Source organism: Rhinolophus ferrumequinum, chromosome 17 (genome assembly GCF_004115265.2).
Source record: "Rhinolophus ferrumequinum isolate MPI-CBG mRhiFer1 chromosome 17, mRhiFer1_v1.p, whole genome shotgun sequence".
Classification (NCBI taxonomy): domain Eukaryota; kingdom Metazoa; phylum Chordata; class Mammalia; order Chiroptera; family Rhinolophidae; genus Rhinolophus; species Rhinolophus ferrumequinum.
In genome coordinates, this window is record NC_046300.1 from 52,067,584 (window position 1) to 52,086,708 (window position 19,125).

At 47.0% G+C, this 19,125-nt stretch overlaps 1 protein-coding gene across 2 annotated transcripts in view; it reads right to left on the reverse strand.

Annotated features, from left to right (window-relative positions):
- Positions 1-18,914, reverse strand: part of IL17RD (interleukin 17 receptor D) — a 62,430-nt gene extending 43,516 nt beyond the window's left edge. For both annotated transcript variants that reach the window (XM_033133014.1, XM_033133013.1), the window contains exon 1: positions 18,684-18,914. In XM_033133014.1, coding sequence (XP_032988905.1) covers positions 18,684-18,809 — 126 coding nt within the window. In that variant the 5' untranslated portion in view covers positions 18,810-18,914. The remainder of the gene's footprint in view (positions 1-18,683) is intronic.
- Between the last annotated feature and the right edge of the window lie 211 nt (positions 18,915-19,125).

Below are 19,125 nucleotides of genomic sequence, written 5' to 3' on the forward strand. Positions count from 1 at the left end.
CAGGAGCCACAGGCCACAGAAGACGGGCTGCCAAATCGTGGGGTATTGGGGACGGTTCAGGAAGATGTTCACAACCCACCTTTGTTGGGGTGAGGGTATTTCGAGGTAGAAGCTGCACATCCCATGCACACCGCCTCCTTTCTGCAGGGGATTAAGACGCTGTTTGCTCTGCTACTGCTGCAGGTGGAGGCACCGCCCAGGGCCTTCCCAGGGCAACCTGTCATCAGTCCGGTGGAAGCTCGGAGCTTCCTGAGGGCATGACCCCTGGAGATAAGGCTCTTCATCGCCAGCCTTCTCAGTGCCCTCAAGCTGCAGGCCCTCTGGCCTCTGAATGGGTGACCTCTTCTCCAGCCTCTCACTGCCTCTTCCGCCTCTGGCCTGTGTCACAGACCCCTCTGGAGGTGACCATCTTCCTGACATTCTTTCCTCTCCCATCAAAGGACACACACCAGCGCAAGCCTTCACCTTATCTTCTTAAAGCATGTCTCTGCTTTTATCTTCTCTCTCTACTCAGTCCCTGTAGGGCCACCTACCCAAGTATTGTAAGTCCAGGTCCTTCACTCTGTCTGTGGAGGGTGGTGCAGACTCCCCTTTGTGGAGAGGAAGGGGCTGCTTTTACGGGGCTCTTTCATAAATGCTGGTATCATATCCAAGGGACCTTCACCCAAGACCCACTTAAGCAATACCACTTGAACCTGGGCAGGTGACAATCACTCAGGATGGCATCTCCTGAACCTAGAGGGAGAAGTGAGAGCAGTCCCTGGGTCAGACACCGCAGTGTGTGTGTGTGTGTGTGTGTGTGTGTGTGTGTGTAACACTATTCTAACCTCTTTAGCTTTCCTAAGAAGAAGCATGGTACACATGGGGGTGGGAGGGAAACACAAAATTAATCTCTTGGCTCAGCAATTACCCATATGCAGATTATCTGCCAAGGAAACAATTTCCTATCTCTGGTCAACTTTTATCTGCGGCTGCCTTTCTCCTGCCCCCACCACCACCCAACACATACCCTGAATCGTCTCCTCCCCAGACAGTCGCTGACAGAGGAGTCCAGGCCTCCAGGACTGTCAACACCGTGATGGAATTCAGAGCTCTCGGGGAGTCTGAGGCAGTGCCCTTGTTTATGGATTCGGTGATTGATTGGGCCCTAAAAGCTCCTGGCCCAGAAGACTAAATGGGTTGAAAGCAATCATTAGCAGTAGCGTCATGTTAAAAAACAAGAGATGCGAGGGGGCCTGTAGCCAGGTAAACAAATGCATAGGAAATGCGACAGAGGATGGAGGCAGATGGACAGGCTGAGCAGCTCCAAGCAAACAGGCAAATCAACAGTGACCAGCAGAGCCAATGAACTCACTTTGGAAAACTAAAACAATCTGTGTATGAATGTTTTTTTTGATTCAAAACCGATATGGAGGACAAAAATCTTATTTTTATTAGAAAGAAATCTGCAAAAATGGCCACATGTGTCTTCTTGAAAGAGATCAGAAGCAGACAGCCAGGTACCATGTTTTCTCAAAAATAAGACCTACTCTGAAAATAAGCCCCAGTTAAGATCGTCGGCCAGACGGACGCATTTAGTATGTTATGATGCTGTTCCAGAAGAAGATGACATGACTGTTTTTGAATAAATGTAGATTATTGTACATGAAAAAATAAGACATCTCCTGAAAACACACCCTATTGCGTCTTTTGGAGCAAAAATTAATATAAGACCCGATCTTATTTTCGGGGAAATACGGTATAAGACACAGTCTTATTTTTGGGGAAACACGGTAGGTATATGAGGCAAGAGTCTATCTAGGTGGAAATAGACATGACAAGCTCAATAAAGAGATGGAGTGGGTAGGACAGAAATATCACAGCCTCTAAATTAAAGGGTCTAATTATCTCAATAAAAATAACTGCTAAATTCTGAAGAATAACGCTCATCCGACTTCCCCATTTTACAGGTGAAGAAACTGAGAGTCAGAAGGGTCACTGCACTGTACGCGGCCACCCTCAGCCGTCCTGGGCTGCCATCATCTCACATGTGGAAATGACATAAACGAGACAGTCTAATAGAATGGCTTCTACCCCAAAATCCAGATTCGTAAAAACTTCAGTAACACATGAAAAATTTATATTCTACTTATGGGAAATGTCTGATCGATCTAAAACCAATCTTGGAAAATATATATGTGAATGACGGTTTGCTAGCCAAATTGCTGGTACAAAAAGAATTCCCCTGATAATACTTAGACTTAACTGTTTTCAAAATATGCTATTAAGTCCAAAAAATCCACTCAGTCAATATTCTTATTTTAAAACCCTCATTTATTCACTTAAACATCTGCCCTAAAACTCTCTACTAAGCAACCTTTCATCCATACCTCACTTTATTGCTACCAGACTTAAAAGCACTAAAACTTACTCAGAAGATAAATCACCAGGTGGAAAGATTCAGTCCTTCTCAAAAAAACCCAAAATAAAACAAGTATGAGATACCATCAAAATAACAAAGAGCAAATAAAAATTATCAATGTTAATTATTTTAGGATGTGGGAAAACGAGCACACTTATTCCTCTGATGACAGACGACCACTAATCACTAATTAGCTACTACGTGGCCAGAAATAAAGTTAAATATTTTAAAGACAGTATCTCACTTAGGTTTCAAAACAATCCTGGGAAGATAAACTATTATTAACTCATTTTACAGATGAAGAAATTGCCCAGGTCACAGAAAATGGCAGCAAATAGCAGAGTCAGGAACTGTGAACCAAATTTGCCTTCTTTCCAAAATAAAAATTCTTCCCAGTACTAGCCATCATTATTTAAGGCAAGCTGGTAAACATGTAGTAAGAACTACAAACCTTTGCCCCAGTAACTCCACTTTGGGGAATACATGCCAAGGAAACAAACCAAAATGGTGGGGGTCGGGCAGGAAACCAATCTGTACGAAGATTTCACAGCAGCTTTATAACAGCAATAACTTGGCAATAGCCCAAATGCGTCATTAATGTGGGGAAAGGGCTGGCAAAGGAGTGGCGGAAGGGGACACAACATGAAAATATCATGTGGCCACTAAAAGTGACATGTCAATACATGGAAATATCCTTGGAAAACAAATTTAAGCAAAAAATAACCATCAAAAAACACAGTGATTACAACTCTACAGCAAGATGTGTCTGTGTGTTCTGAGTGGGAGAATCAGCATTTACTGCTCATTAAGGTGTTTCATTTGTTTTGTTTGTTTGTTTGTTTGTTTTCCATTAGGTTGAAGTTACCTATTTGTAAAGGCAACACAAGGAAACCCTGCTTAAAGACGCTATGATTCAGAAATGTCCGTCTTTCCCTGATCCAAAAAGCGAAGTTTTCAGATAAAAATAAAGGAACAGCTGTACTAATTTGAAAGCCGCCCCCCTTAGATTCAGGTTAACAAAACCTCCTTAGTTATAAGCCCATAGCTCATGAAATTTTGTTAGCCATTTAGCAAATTTATTTTAAGAACAAGTAAGTTTACAAATTGGAACATTATTTCTGTCACCATTTGGTTTGCACTAATAAAAGGCCACACTCTCAGAATCTCACTCTTTTATAATACATTTGGAAAAGTAACACCACTGAAGATAATGTGAATCCATGGGGGTTGGGAGAGTATCTGAACACAAGCCAAAATGCAGGTCCATGTGCTCGATGCATGAAGTAGAGGTTTATGCCCAACTGCCGTATTCACAGGATCTCATTCCCCAGCAAGGAGCAGGCTATGCCCACGCAGGTACTTCATCCTATTCTACCCAGGAAGGCAGGTGGGCCCAGAGGCACCCTCAGCCAGACCACACATACCCGCCAACCCTGTCATCACTCCCCTCCACCATTCAATAGTTCCCTGCAAATTCTGTCACCTCAAGGGAACGAGAGCACAATTAAAGAGCGTCCAAACTAACTGCTGCATCTTTTTAAGATGAACGAGGTTGGGAAGCTGGGCAAGGAACTGGGCCAAAGTCAGCGCTCTGACTTCCGCACGAGGGGAAGACAAGCAGATTCCTCCGCTCAGCAAGACTGTCCTCTGCCTGGGCAGGCCCCGCATCAGTCTTCATTCCAAGCTTCCTTTTTCTCTTTCTTTACCAACCCACACGTCCTGTCCATGCTCCCATTTTGCCTAATACTTGGGAGATGACTTACTATTGTCCCTCAAGCATAAAGGACCACGGGGCTCGGTGTGTACCTGGCAGCGAGCCAAACCCCCAATATGAAAATACCTGCCTCCAAAGGCAAGCTATCCAACATTGCGGCCTCCAGCCACATGCAAATATTTAAACTTAGATTGAGTAGAGTTTAAAATTCAGTCTCTCGGGGTGGCCAGATGGCTCAGTTGGTTAGAGTGTGAGCTCTGAACAACAAACAGGGCTGCCGGTTCGATTCCCGCATGGGATGGTGAGCGGCGCCCCCTGCAACTAAGATTGAATATGGCGACTGGACTTGGAGTTGAGCTGCGCCCTGCACAAATAGATTGAAGGACAACAACTTGACTTGGAGCTGATGGGTCCTGGAAAAACACACTGTTCCCCAATATTCCCCAATGAAAAAATTAAAATAAAAAAAATTCAGTCCCTCAATTACAGTAGCCACATTTCAGCCACAAGTGATTAACGGTTACCTGTACTGTGCAGGCAAAAACACGTCCATCGTCACAGGAAGTTCTACAGAACAGTACTGGGCTAAGAGAGCTCAGCACCTGCCCAGCTGCCTTTGCAATTCCAGGTGACATTCTCTCACAGCTGTCACCAGGCACTATCTGTCACCTCATCTGACACCTAAGTGATAGCTCAGTTTCACCGGGGCAGAGTTTTTTTATTTACACATAGTAAAACAGATGCTTTTGGTGTACAGCTCCATGCGTTTATACATGTATAAATGTACAATTAAATATATACATTCGTGTATCCACCATCACCATCAGCATAAGGAACAGTTCCATCATCCTGAAAAATTCCCTAGCACTGCCCCTTTGTAGTCAAACCCTCCCTCTACCTCCCAAAACCCTGGCAACCACTAATCTGGCAGCTTTTTAAAAAACTCAGATTCCTGGCCTTCCCCTGGAAATCCCACTTAAGCAGGTCTGAGGTGAGGCCCGGAATCTCCCCCCACCTAAGAATGCTCCTCAGGTGATTCTGGTATTCAGCCAGGTTTGGGAACCTCTGGGGGAAACGTGGAATCCTAGTTTAATTATCTGCAAAACACACTCTGGTATCTAGTCTTGCAGTCTTCCCACCGCCATGGGTTGCTCTGTTGCACATGGCAGACATCCATCTCAGGCTGGGGGCTCGGAAGGCAGGGCAAGCCCGACCGCGGGGGGCATGGGCAGGGTAAGAACTCTGTGGCTCTGGTTTCTGGCTGAGAGAGAGGCCTGTGAGTCACATGGCCTCCCATCCTAATCCCTTCCTGGCTCTTTGTGCCATGGATTCCTCATCTGGAAAAAAAGGAACCACATCAGAAATAATCGCCTGCCTCGGAGGCTCACTGGGAAGCGATGATTTTAGATAACACGTTCAAAGGCCCTGGGCAGCCAGGTATCCTGTCTTGGGAACATCATCACCACACCGAGTTGCCTCTGGATGGAACGTCCCTCACCCTGACTGTAGGCTTGACTGATGTAGGAGATCAGGACGCAAATTATAATAATACTGTAGCCTTAAAAAACAAAAAATGTTTTTTCCTCCTAAATTCACGATCCCACAGGCAAGGGACCAAATGCCATTTTTAAAGGGGAATTCAGAAGAATCGGCATCATCTCAGAAAGTCTCCTCTGCTCAGCGAGGAAACAATTACAAAGAGGGTCTACACTTGAGTTGAGCCATTCTCCACCTCCCCCCTTCCCCCTGCTCTGCTCAGGATTCCTGGAAAACACTGAAAAGTTTAAGATGATCAAAGGAAAAGTATGGCCAACACAAGAAATGCTATCATTTAACATCACATGTTTATTTAGCCCCACCAAGCCAAAGAGAGAAGACTGTTTGAAAGGGAGAGAATGCCTGCTTAATCAAGTAAAAATGCATTCATTGCTACGCTATTCAACTTGGCTTTCCTGAAATCAGACACTTTTGCCCCTAGACCATAAGATTGAAGCGATTTGAAATGAAAATATTTCCTGTCCACTGCTTGCCAGTTTCTAGCCCCAGAGTGATATAACAGATGACATCCAGTACAATAAATGCTTTTATTAACCATAAATTTGAGACTGCTTTAGGGATTTGAAGTGTTGGGTTTCATGCTGAAAAAATGTAATGTTACCCACAGACCATCAGTGAGTAACAAAAACAGAGGCACAGGTTATGCTACTTTGATCAAATTATGGCCAAAAAAAAAAAAAATCGTCTTTTGCATTTAAAATAGTAGTTGCATTCGGGGCATATCTACTAGGAGCACCACAATAGTTTAATCATATGTCTTGGAGACTTTAATGGAAATTCATCCTGAGTGCAGATTTACAGAACCAGCAGCTTCTGTTAAACAGAAAGGAAATTGAAAAGTGTTACGAGGCTACGTGAGCTGAGAAACTCAAATACTAAAATGAGACCCTAAGTCAGGGTTTCTCACCTCAGCACCACTGACATAATGGGCCAGATAATTCTTCATTGGGGAGGGCCAACTTGTGCTCTGTAGGATGTTAAGCAGCATACCTGGCCCCTACCCACTAAATGGCAGTAGCATCTCCCGCTCCTGGTTGTGACAACCAAAAATGTCTCCAGAAATTCCCGAAGTCACCCACAATTGAGAACTATTGCTCTAAGTCCAATTTCAGTCCCGTTTAGCAAATTCTGCCTGATTTCTCCTTCTCCAACGACAATGTCAGAGCCGGAGGGGTCTCCCAGCCTCAGCTCTCTGCCTCAGCGCCTCCACTATAAAGAAATGCTTAGCCCCCAGTGATTTCTAAAATCAAAGGCACTCTGCACTTCCACCAAAACGGGGCGGGGGCGGGGAGGGGGGGCGGGCGGCGGATGGAAACAAGAACTTTCTCTCCTGTGACCAGAGCAAACTAGATGAAGCAAAGGCTACTCGAACCCCCTCCCAAAGCCCAGCCTTTGTGTCGGGTGTGCATTCCAGCACAGGAGCCCGGCCCACTGGGCTGGGCTGTACCACATCCCTGCTAGCGAGCACTGCTTTTGGGCCTTTTACTGTCAGGCCACAGAGGGGACAGGGACTCGGTGCCAGAAAAGAAAAGAAAAAGCAAAGTTGAACCTCTGTGGTCCATTCTCTGGATGCTGAATGTCCTACTATTATATCTCGGCATGACATTTCACGGCCAGCAGGGGAGGAGGCCAGGTCCTGAAAACTGAACAAACGTGGGCGAGCAGGCCCGCCTGTGCCCTCACAGTCTCCCTGGACTTATGAATAAAAGATGGAGGTTTTGTCTCTGTCGTTTCCCTGGTACCCTGTAAGAATAACAACGTGTCGCTTTTTGACGTTTTAACTTACTTTGAAAAATAATCAATATTAACTTTACATGTCTTGGCGCTTAAATCTGGGGTAGGGACAAATAAAAGAAAAAAAAGGCCATGTAATTAGGTAGAAGATAGTAAGTCAAGTTACACTAATGAAACTGTCTGTAAAGGACTCTAATAAAATAATTTAGGCAATACGCAATCACAGAACTAAAAGGCTGGAAACTGACTTTGAGGACACGTTTTGAGTGAAGTGGCCTTTACTGGAAGTAAAGTTCAATGTTTTCTTAGCACAAAGGAAAGGAATGGCTGAATTTTGGTGTAAGGAAGCACTCAGCCGTAAACCTGCCCCAGCCAAATAGAGGTTTTAACAGGAACTCATTCCAGTTGCTCAGGGCGACATCTACCACTATTTGCAACAAGCCTGTGTGAATAGCAAAGCCTTGGGCATTCTTGAGACACAGCACTCCTAATTTCAAGAGTGCACACTTGATTTCAAATAGTCTTTAAAGAAAGATCATATTACCGTGTTTCTCTGAAAATAAGACCTAGCCGGACAATCAGCTCTAATGCGTCTTTTGGAGCAAAAATTAATATAAGACCTGGTCTTATTTTACTATAATTTAAGACTCAGTCTTATATAATATAAAGGTATAATATAATATGAGACCAGGTCTTATATTAATTTTTGCTCCAAAAGAGGCATTAGAGCTGATTGTCCGGCTAGGTCTTATTTTCGGAGAAACACAGTATAGGTTAGCAATAATGACACCCTGCACTTCCTTTGGACCCTCAGTAAAGGAAAAGGGAAGCCGTAATGTAAAGCATCATGATTTTTTAAAAAGACAACACAAGACAAAACTTGTGTTAAATCCAACCATTGGGTTAAACCATTAGAAAGGTCTGTGTGCAACAATTTCAAGTTGAAAAATCAAATTTTGCTAAAACTGCATATATATTTTTAATCTATCAATACCCAAAATAGGACAATGTCACAATATCACCTGTAAAGGGATCTTGCCGAAATATTTAACTTGAGGAAACAAATCAGAAATCCAAATGATGGAGCTGTCTACACAAGTGACCTTGACTCTCCAGAATATGTATACTATAAAGAACCAATAAAACAGGTGAAGGAAATATTCTAGACTAAAGAAGACTAAAGAGACAGGTCACCTAAAAGGAATGAGTGATCCTTGTCTGAATCCTGGGATGGGATTAAAAAAGAAATCACGTAAGATGGACGTTAGGAGGACAACGGAGGTAAATGTGGCAAAATGTTAAGAAGCGGTGGCGCTCGGCAAGGGGAAACAGGTGTTCGTTTTGCTGTTCTTTCAACTTTGCTATAAGTTTAAATTTTTCAGAACACAAACTACGAGAGAGACAGTAGAGAGAAGACCCAGGTACAGGTCTGTGTGGGGGATGGGCAACATCAACTTCATCTTCCTGTTTGGTTTCAGAAAATGTATGCCCAAAAATATTACTAATATTTTTAAGTAAAATTACATCAAGTCTTAATATAGAATAGATCCAGGATAAAAATAAATATAAAAAAACCATTATAGGACGTCCGGTTAGCTCAGTTGGTTAGAGCGCGGTGCTCTTAACAAGGTTGCCGGTTCGATCCCCACATGGGCCACTGTGAGCTGCGCCCTCCACAACTAGATTGAAACAACTACTTGACTTGGAGCTGATGGGTCCTGGAAAAACACACTTAAAATAAGTAAAGGTTTTAAAAAAAAAACCAAACCATGATAGCATGACTTACTCACTTAACTGGGCGGCAGGGGCGAGATGTACACCCAGCAGACATGTAAGAAATTCATGTTTTCCTGCTTTTAAAAAAGTCCTAAGTCCCTTTAAAAATCCTTTTTACGCCTTTGCCTAAAACTCTGCTGAGGTTATCATTCTTTCCCCTCTTATCAGAATTCCTACTAATATAAAAACTTTTTAGAATGGCTCCAACAAAAGAAATGCATGGCCCTTTTAAGTAAAAGGAAGAAAGTTCAGGAGATGGGAAATTTGCTCAAGTGAAAAGATGTCGGGTAGAATTTCTGTCTCTCCAGGACTTCAAAACCCAGGGAGGAGAACAATGAGCAGCCTTAGGAGGGACCTGGTGACAGTCACCTTGGGCACACAGGACACTGGGAACCCACAGCTCTGGCTGCCCTGAAGCTGTCTTCAGGCAGCACAACCAGATGTTACATTTTCTCCGCTTGATTTCGGTAAAACTCCATGACCTCTTTCTCAAATTAAAAAGGCAATGCTATTTTTTTAAACCACAGGAGCTATCTTTAGTGAAGCCTTCTAAGGATTTCATTAATTCATAGCCAGCCAACCAGGACTTTTCCCACAGTCTCCCACAAAAAAGCCCGGGAAGTCACTGATTGCTTGGCTGGATCTGAATATGAGCAGAGGTAAGATCAGAAATATCTAGTTCCTCCCACAGGGAGGCAAGGCATGAAAATCAAAGCCGGGCAAAAACTCATTACCACAGCTGGCCAGCAAACCCACAGCCCCGGAAAGAATCAAAGAGCATCTTTGATTCTGGATGGACCGTCTAGCAACTTCAGAAAATGAAACACATTCACAACCAGAGGGAAATGAAACAAAACGAGACCGGTACGTCTGTTAGAGAGACAAAGTGATCAAACCAACTGAGGGCTGCTGCCAGGGAGGAAGGGTCATTTCATTCCCGTCATTTCGTCAAGTCCAAAACCAGGATGCTTAGTGAGCACTTAGCAGTAACTTTCACATTTTTGCTCATCCACAGTGCTGTGTCACCCAGACAATCCAAATATACCCTCTTCAAGCAACCGACACATTGCAAAGTGTGATTCCTATCTAATACCAGCCCCAGTCATGGCCTGTCATTCCCTGGGAGCCCATCCTGCAGCCCAGCAGTTGGTCGAGATGGGGCACACAGTGCCAATAATCTGTGGTGTGAATAAGTGGAGCATATTTTTATGCTACTCTCAGCACCTAACGCCACATCATGTGCCAATGTCAAGACAACGTAAGTACAGAACTTTAGAGGAACTTTTTATTGCTATTGCTGGACTTACATGTCACCTCCTCGGAGAGACAACCCGAGATCATCCCCGGGTACAGCCATCGCTCTCATCACCTCATTTTAATTTCCTGCCGAGCACTCAGTCATTCAAGAAACATGCAGGGAGAACCTGCTAGGTGCTTGCTACTGATCGCATGATGCAGCAGGGAACCAAATAAAAGCCCTGCCCTCATACAGCTGACATTGCAGTGGGGGAGACAGACAGACAGACAATTCGGAAGCAGGATGGGGCAGTCTGACTTTACTGGTACGTGTCTGCACCAACCTACAGCTGCAGCCTTCCTGTCCCCACCCCCTCTACTGAGCCACCCTCCTCCAGCTTTGCGCACATCTTTCTTTTTGCCCAAACTGTCACCCCCCCCTTCCTGGTTCCCGTCACCGAGAGGCCCTGCTCAATGTCCCCTCAGAGAGACTGGCCTTCTTCAGACATCCGGGTTCCTTCCTCTAAACCACCCAAATTAAGTTTCTGCTTCTCCTGCACTGCGTCACTGCAAATGCACTCACTAAATTTGGGAACATGATGGGAGGTCTGACTTTACTAAATTCGGACCTTGAGGGGCACAAGTGAAATTCACATGGGAAGGCCAGGGGGTGGTATGGAGAAGCCTCACAGAGAAAGGTGGGCTTCCACCAAAGCAGGGGAAACTGAGGCTGGGCAAGAAGGCAAAGTTACTGGGAACCAACTGAGGAACAGACTACAGAGCCAGAGTTCCAAAGGCGGGCTCCATGCAGCACCCCAGACACTGGGTGGCCATTACCACAGAATGACACCATGGCTTGACACAGAATAGCTGCTCAAAAAACCATCTCTTGCTGCCTCCAAATAAGTCTTTTTGAACTTCAGATACTGAGCAGTTACCATAAATCCTACCTGTGGGAGTGCCTGTGCCCCACCCAGAGCAAACGGGCCCACTGCAGAGGAAGGAGGTGAGAAACTGTCACTCATCAGGGACGAGGTGCTGGCTCACTGATCCTGCATTTGGTCTGGACTGCACTGCACTTTCCTCAGATAAAAAGAGGGCCAATTCAGGAGAGGAGAAACCAGAAATCACCTGACAGAATACAATCACAGAGAAATTTCTAAACCATATGGCCTGTCTCAGGAAAATGCACCTCTTCGTTCCAAGGAAACCCTCCCTCCACCCCCATCAACCCTCCCACTCTTGAGTAAAAGTGTCCATCTCAGAACAGAAATCTGGGGCCATAGCCAGCATTTTTTAAAGGGTTACCATTCAGTGGGGGAGGGGGATCTACAAAACTGACAAAACAGAACAGTTGGAAAAACTCCTAGTTTTTAAGAGAATAAAGTATTTTTTAAATCTTAAAAAAAAAAGCTATTTTAAAGCCTAATCCCTTATGATTTTAAAAGGACTCATTTGAAGTATTCATTTAATGTGTGAAATGTAAATACCCATCTGAACATTTTGATTAATACTACCAATTTCCATTCCCTTTTCAAAGTTGCTGCTTCGATTTTATATGGCATTTCTGAAAAGTTCAAGCAAGATTTCCTACAATGTAGTAATTTTCATGAAAAGCCTCATGATTAATGTCTATTAGGTCAGGTTTGGAATGAAAAAATGTGCAATAAAATTACAATTTGTTCAACTTCCAGCAATAGTTGCCCTCCACTGTCCTTTCAACTCTTGAGTTGCCAGCGTTATGCAAATAAGACATTTTACTGTTAGGTTAACTATAAAACAAATGCTTCTTGAAAGTGCACAGTAGAGGTAGTTTTCATTTACGCTATTAAATCAGACAATTTATAGACCAACTTCCGTTTTAGAAGAGAATTACATGTGTGTTCACATCACATCTTTATTTTGTCATCCGCCCAGTGATTTGTTGAGGACAGCTGGTACCTATTAAGTCCCCCCTTTAAATGTTGTAGCCTTAATTAGCTACATCCACCTTCCCCCAACATTTTCAAACAAGGAACCAAAGAAAAAGGAAGCCGTTTTTATCATGAATACTTTGAACAATGGAGTTATAAATATTAAAATAATAGTCTCCATTAGAGACTAACTAGTTATTCCTTTTTCAGGCCCCTTCACAAAAACAAGATACAGATGGGGTTTAAATTTTCAATCTTCGTTACTTAAGTAATTTTTTAATTATTCAATTTTCAGTTTCCTGCCTGGTGTTATTAATTAAACCTTCTTTTAAGATACTGGCTGGGAAAGGATGAGGACCAGTCTCCCCGGAGATATTCTGGGTATTATTTAAGCTACCAAATTCTAACTTGGACTCCTGTGCACACGAGACCAAGCAGACCAACTCTGCAGGTAGAGAGAATAAGCTGAGTATGGTTTTCTCTGAACAGACATCATGCTTGTCCCAGACACTGAAGAGTTTCCAGCTCACACAATGAGAAATTCAGTTGATCAAATCGTTTTAATCTGCCATATGCAAATAAAACACACACTACTCTGGTTACAATTTAGGCATCTCTTCTTTAAAAAAAAAAAGAAGAAGAAGTACCCATTCATGTATTCAGGACTTTAAGTGTGAATTATGTCAACAGACTAAATTTTGAGCAAGATAAGGAGCCACTTCAAGGATTCCCCCTTAGATTTGATTTCTTCTAAGAGACTTGCCCCAGCTTTCATCTGCAGTAAGACTATCTGTTTCAATAGGATGCAATCACTGAGGGCTTGTGTCTTTTCAATCACCCAGTGGCCCTACCGGGTTTAGAGTGGCAGAGAGGAAGTGGCCTGTGGTTAAACAGAGGAAATACCAAGGCATTTTAATAGAGCAAATAGTCTCTTTACTTCCCACCGGGAAGAGCTTCAAAGGCCCCCGGGCCCTGGAGGAGACAATGTGTTGCAGGGCCATCAGTCACCTAATCGTGTGTCAGACCCGTTCAGAACAACCCAGCAGCCAACACAAACACTGCCCAGGAGGACATTGCCTCCCACTGGCCAGGCAAGTCAGGCTGCCTGGAGATGGGGCCCAGACAGCCCTCCTAGGCCTGCTAAAGGCAGGAGACCCTCCAAAACTGGGGGAGATGCAAAATGGAAAAGGTCTCAGCTGCAGGACAGAGGTCTGCTCTAAGGGCACTGTGCCCACCCCAGCCTGTGAAGCTTCTGGGGACCCTGAGCCCCGCCTCAGGCCATACTCTTACAAATTGGGGCTGGGGGACCCAAGCTTCCAGAAGCCTGAAAACCCATCCATCAGAGGCAGACACAAGAGGCGGTGAGGGGGAAAGGGACATTTAATTGCTGATGGGAGAGCCCCAGCAACAGCAGACATCTGCTGGGGCGCAGTATGTTTCAAGTTTGGGGACCGATGAGGGAAAAGCAGGTTTCCAAGCTAAAAAAAACAAAACCCCCAGACCCAATACATTTTAGGCCAAATGAAGCATGAAAAATACTCAACCTAAAATAAAGACTTAAAAAAGCATTAGCAGTTCTTTCCTTCGTAGGGAAGCTGTCTGTAAGGTTTGAACCGCTGTGAATATGATTTGGATCCTACCCTACTCTTTCCTGAGACTGTTTTCCAGACAAGCCCAGCTGTTCTGGGGAGGAACCCAGTGGAAGCATCAGGTCCCCTTCCGTCCTGGCCTCCTCTTCAACCCCAAGCCAGAGGCACACATCCAAACCGGGGGTGCCCTGCCCAGCTGGCTCCCCAGGCCCCCCTCAGCCAGCCTGACCCCTTTCACTGGCCAGGGCTCTGACATAGTCTCCAGTCCAGTGAAGTAATTTGAGGTCAAACTCTGATTTTAAGTGTTTACAATGTGGCTCCTCTTCCCGCTTCTCCCCATCATGGAAGCCTGTCTCCTAAAGCAAGGGCTCTCATCCTTGAGAGAACAGCAGAGGAACTTGTTAAAAATGCCACTGCCCGGGCCCTACCTCACTCTCATTCTGGTCCCGGATGCCCTGAGTCTGCATTGTCACAGGCTGCCAAGGCCATTCTGATACTGGAAGCCCCTGGATTCACATTGAGAAATCTTGTTTGGAAGGAAATGGTGCCACAGCCATACTTAGTGGCTGGTCACATTCGCCCAGCTGTATCCTTGAGTTAATAACTAGCCAATATCCCCAGGCACTGCAGGGGCTCCGGGGTCAGGTGGGGAGAGAAGGGAGGGCTGCTCAAGAGAGATGGACCTGGGCCAGGAAGATTCCCAATGAACTCTGCAAAACAGGTTGGAAGAAGCATTGCAGTTCTTACAAAAACATCTCTGGGAAAAACGTGTCAACCAGGGCTGAGTCATTTTTAGCCAAGCATTCTGTAAGGGACACAAAAGCATGTATAACACAGACGACATGGCCATAAGACAGGCAGACCAGATGCAGGCTTGGGAGCCATGAGCTGCAAGTGAATGAAAACGCATCCAATTCAGAATAAAATAAACACGCCTGGGCCCACAGCCAAGGAGAGTTCTTGGATTGGACTTTTATCAGGGACCTAAATTTTAACCAGCTGGAACTTCTTCTTTTCCAAGTACCACCCTATTCCTTCCTACCTTTGGAGATGAAGTATTTGCCTTAAATGGGAAACTTGCACTTCACTGTAAAGATGAGGCCAGCTTTCTAACTTCCTGAATTCCTGAAGGAGCAGACATTTTGGGGGTAGAAATTGTGTTTCAGGGATAACAGACCAGAGAAGGTGTACCCCATTTAGGTAGGAAGGCAAGAAATGTTTCTCCTCCTCCACCTCAGGAAAAGCTACTAAATAAAAACCTGTGTGAGTAGATTCCTAAGTCTTTGTTCCATAAATACAGAGGCTTCTCAAACAACCAGAAAGACAAGAGGAGGCGAAAGCTCAGCATAAGTGACTGATATAAAGTTACCCATCACAAACAAATACGTTTTGCGGTCAAAAAGCAAGACTTAAGACCTAGTGTCAATGAGGATGCAAAATTCTCCTCTGGAAGTTTTATAAATTGTTTCTTCTTTGGGGGAACTGTATTTATTATTCAAAGAGCAACTTTACCTGGCAAGGGCCCTAAGAGATTTTTTTTTTTAAGTAGTCGAGGAAGTGTGCCCACAACTCATTTCTAAAACACTGAGCTGTGTTCAAGATGGTATCAGCCCCCTAATTGCACCACTAATAATGGGGAGGTTGTGAAATCTGACCACTTAAACCAGGCCGGCTCCTCTGAGAGCAGCCCTGAAAGGTGTTAGCAGAGCTGGCGAGAGAGGGTTCCGTGGCTGGCTGCAGTCACCTTGCAAGTCCTGGGAAAATACACATTCCTGCAGTGGCAAGGAGTTCCTGGAAATCAAGGGGGTCACTGGCTCAGCTCCTCTCCAGCCCCCCAGATCTTGCCCCTCCTTCAGGGTTCACTCTCCACCCTGCTGTCCCCTTCTCAGGTTCTGATCTGGACCCACAGGAAGCCCTCTCCTGTTTGCATCCTACATAATCGACCCTTATTCTTATATGTTCACATAACCCCAACTAGACTGGAAGCAACCTCAGAACTGAGAATAACATCTGTGGGCTGAACACGCACTGTCTGGTAGGAGCCTCAGACATGAATCAAATACCCAAGTCACTGTACACGAGTACCTCCTGGCCAGTCCTCTGACAGAGCAACTTCTGGAAGAACTTAACCTAGGGAGGTAGGAGCAGGGAAGGCTTCCTGTAGCAAGTGATGCTGGAGCTGTGAGGAGAGGCTGATATATAAAGGCAGGGAACACAGGTAGGAAGAGCATGTGCATAGGCCTGCTGTGGAGAGGACACTGGAGCTTGGTGCTCGGATCTCTCCCCCACTTCTTAAAAATCGATCTCTTAATACAGGATTTAGCAGGATGGCTGCAGGGTCTAATTGGGTTCAGCCAAGATTTACAGGGCTCCAGGCCCTGCGGCCACCAATATAAGGTTAAGTGCCTGCCTAGAGAAACTAGTCTGAAGACACAGATGTGAACAAATGCTGAGGATGTAGTCTGGTGAGAACCAAAGTGCCAGGACCTGCATGAAAAGGGGATGAAGGGAAATGGCATCCCCTGAGGAGGGATCACCTGAGCTGAGTCTTGGACCAAGCCAGGGATTCTCAGGTGAGAAAAAGGCTTCCCAAGAGCAGGGAAAAGCATGCTTCAGCAGCCTAAAGGGCAAAGGAGTTAGGGAGCAGGGTGAGAGCAACAGGGGCTCACGCTGAAAAGATGGCTAGGAAGGCAGGTAGGCAAGCTGGTTCAGGGAAAGCTGGTGGCTCCATGAGATGCACCAAAGGCAAGTCCAAGAGAGAAGGAGCCATGTGTGAGGTTGGGAAGAGCCTGGAGATGGCCCAGAGGCTTCCATGCTTATTCAAAACGGGGATGAAGATGACCCAAGGAAAGGATAGGTGGAGCCAAGATAGGCTGAAGAGAAGGCCACCCCCAGCCAGAAGTAGTGGTGAGAGAGAGGAGGTCAGCAGGAAGTGAGGCCACAAGGGGGCCACCATTAATTCTGTGTGGGTGCAGGTTTAGAGGAGGAGAACACATTCCCATAGGCAAGGAGAACAAAACCACCCAGCTTGGCCCCTTTGGGGCACTACTACATCCACTGCATTAAAACGTCACAAGCTTTGTGCATTAGCGCATGAAGCTACCTAGGCAATTGCAGGGAAACAGCAAATTAGACTGATCCACCTATGCCATCATGAAAACCCAGAACAAATGCCTGTGACGCTGTTATTCAAAGGCCGGCTTACCTATCAGTCTAGATCCACAAAATTTCGGAGGATCGATAAGTCAACATGAGATAGTCCTAAGGAAAACTTTCTGATCTAAAAACTGGGGAAAACCTGGTATCTATTTAAAAAAGAAAAACACCAGAATAGTGATATTTTACTAAAATGGGAGTGAGAAAATGTGATGCTTTGCTCAAATAGGAAGGAGGTTATATTCACTATGGGGTTGGTGGGAGAGTGGCCTACAGCTGTCTATGGCGCAGCGCTTGGGTTCGAAGACATCGGAGCAGCCTGGTTCATACCCGGTTTTCCACACGGTGTCTCAGAATGTGGGGCCAGTGAGCTGGAGGCAGCAGCCTGTGCCCCTGACGGCTGTCTCATCCTAGGCCTTGACTGCGCAAAGGCTGTTCTGAGCGCTCCAGAAGGGGTGGGCCAACGTTTCTCTAAGGAGCTACCGCGGACCCATCCCTCAGAGCAACAGTCCTGGGGCAAGGAGGAAGTCCCCATTTACTCCCGTTTTCCAGGTGAAGCCCGTGTCCTCTCCACAAGGCTGAAGGCCACTGAGAGCCCTGACTCCGGCAGGCCAGCCCTGGCTTCCGTGGGAGGTATGGGACAGATGCACGCAGTCTCTAGGTCCCGGGGTCGCCCAAGCCCAGACACCCCGGTAGGGACCCGGGCCGGCAGCGTCCTGGCGCACCCGGCCCCTCACCCCATCCTCCACCGTCCAGACAACATCCAAAGAACGCTCCGTTACGGAGAAAGGGCTCCAAGCACACGGCGTGGGTCTGTGCACCCGTCTCGTCGCGGGCACCTGACTGCGGTGACAAACTCTTGCCTCTCTTAGGCGGTGAAAAATCTCAACTCAAGCTGGGGCGGGGGCGGGAGATCATCCGTGATACCATTCGTAGACGAAGGTGTGAACCAGAGACCAAAATTTCCCAGCAAGTGAGGAGGGCAGGTTTAGGGGAGGAGAACACATTGCCACAGGCAAAGAGAACAAAACCACCCAGCCTGGGGATGGGGTGCAAGTGGGTTAAGACAGCCCGGACTAGAAGGAACAAAGCGGCCCAAAGAGGAGGGCGCATCCCTCCCCAGCGCTCTGGGTCCCCTCCCTGGCAGTCCCGAGATTCTGCAGAGCTGTAGACCAGAGGTCTGGGGGAAGACTCCCACTCGAGCTCCAAAGCGCTCCCGGTTCGGACAACTCGGAGGATCCCAGCTCCGGGGCGCGCAGCCCAAACGCGGAGGAGGTCCCAGGCCCGGAACAAAAGGTGGGGCGCCCTCCTCCCACTCGCTGCCGGACGCCCCTGTCGCCCGTCCTCCCGGAGCCGGACTCCGGCCGGTGGCCGCGCCTCATTAGCAACACAAAGCCGGGGGTCCGGCGGCCCCTTTCATCCCGGCTGGGGCTGGCGGACTCGCGTCTCGGGAGGGAGACAGGTCTGGAGCCGGGGGGATCCCAGCCCGGCCGCGGACTCCGCAGACAGCAATCAAGTTGGCGCGGGCTGTGCCGCCCGCGAGCACCTGTGCGCCCGCGCCCGCCGCGCTTTTGGGGACTGCGAGAAACTCGCCGCCCTCTCCTTACCCTCCAGCCACAGGTGTCGGCGCCCCGCGCTCTGCTGGAGCCACCCGCCGCCACAGCCAGCTGCGAGCCGTTGAGACAGGCATTGACCGTGAAGAAGACGGAGCAGAGCTGCAGCCAAGGGGCCATGGCCGTGCGCTCGCCCAGCCCGGCCCTACTCTGCACCCCGGCAGCCCGAGCAAGCAAGCCCTGAGTGGGCGGTGGCGCCAGCGGCTGCGGCGGCGGCGGCCGAGCGGGCCGCACCACCGGGCATGCGCTTCTGGCCCGCCCCGCCCCTTCTCTCCGGACCCCGCCCCAGCCTCGACTCTGTTGCTCTGGCCCCGCCCCTCCAGCCTGCCCCTTCTTCTTAGCCCCGCCCCTACCTGTAAGCCTGTCCCTTTGGGCCCGCCCCGAGGAACCGCTGAGAAGCCGGCAGCTGCAGTTTTCTTTCCCCTCACCTGAGAGG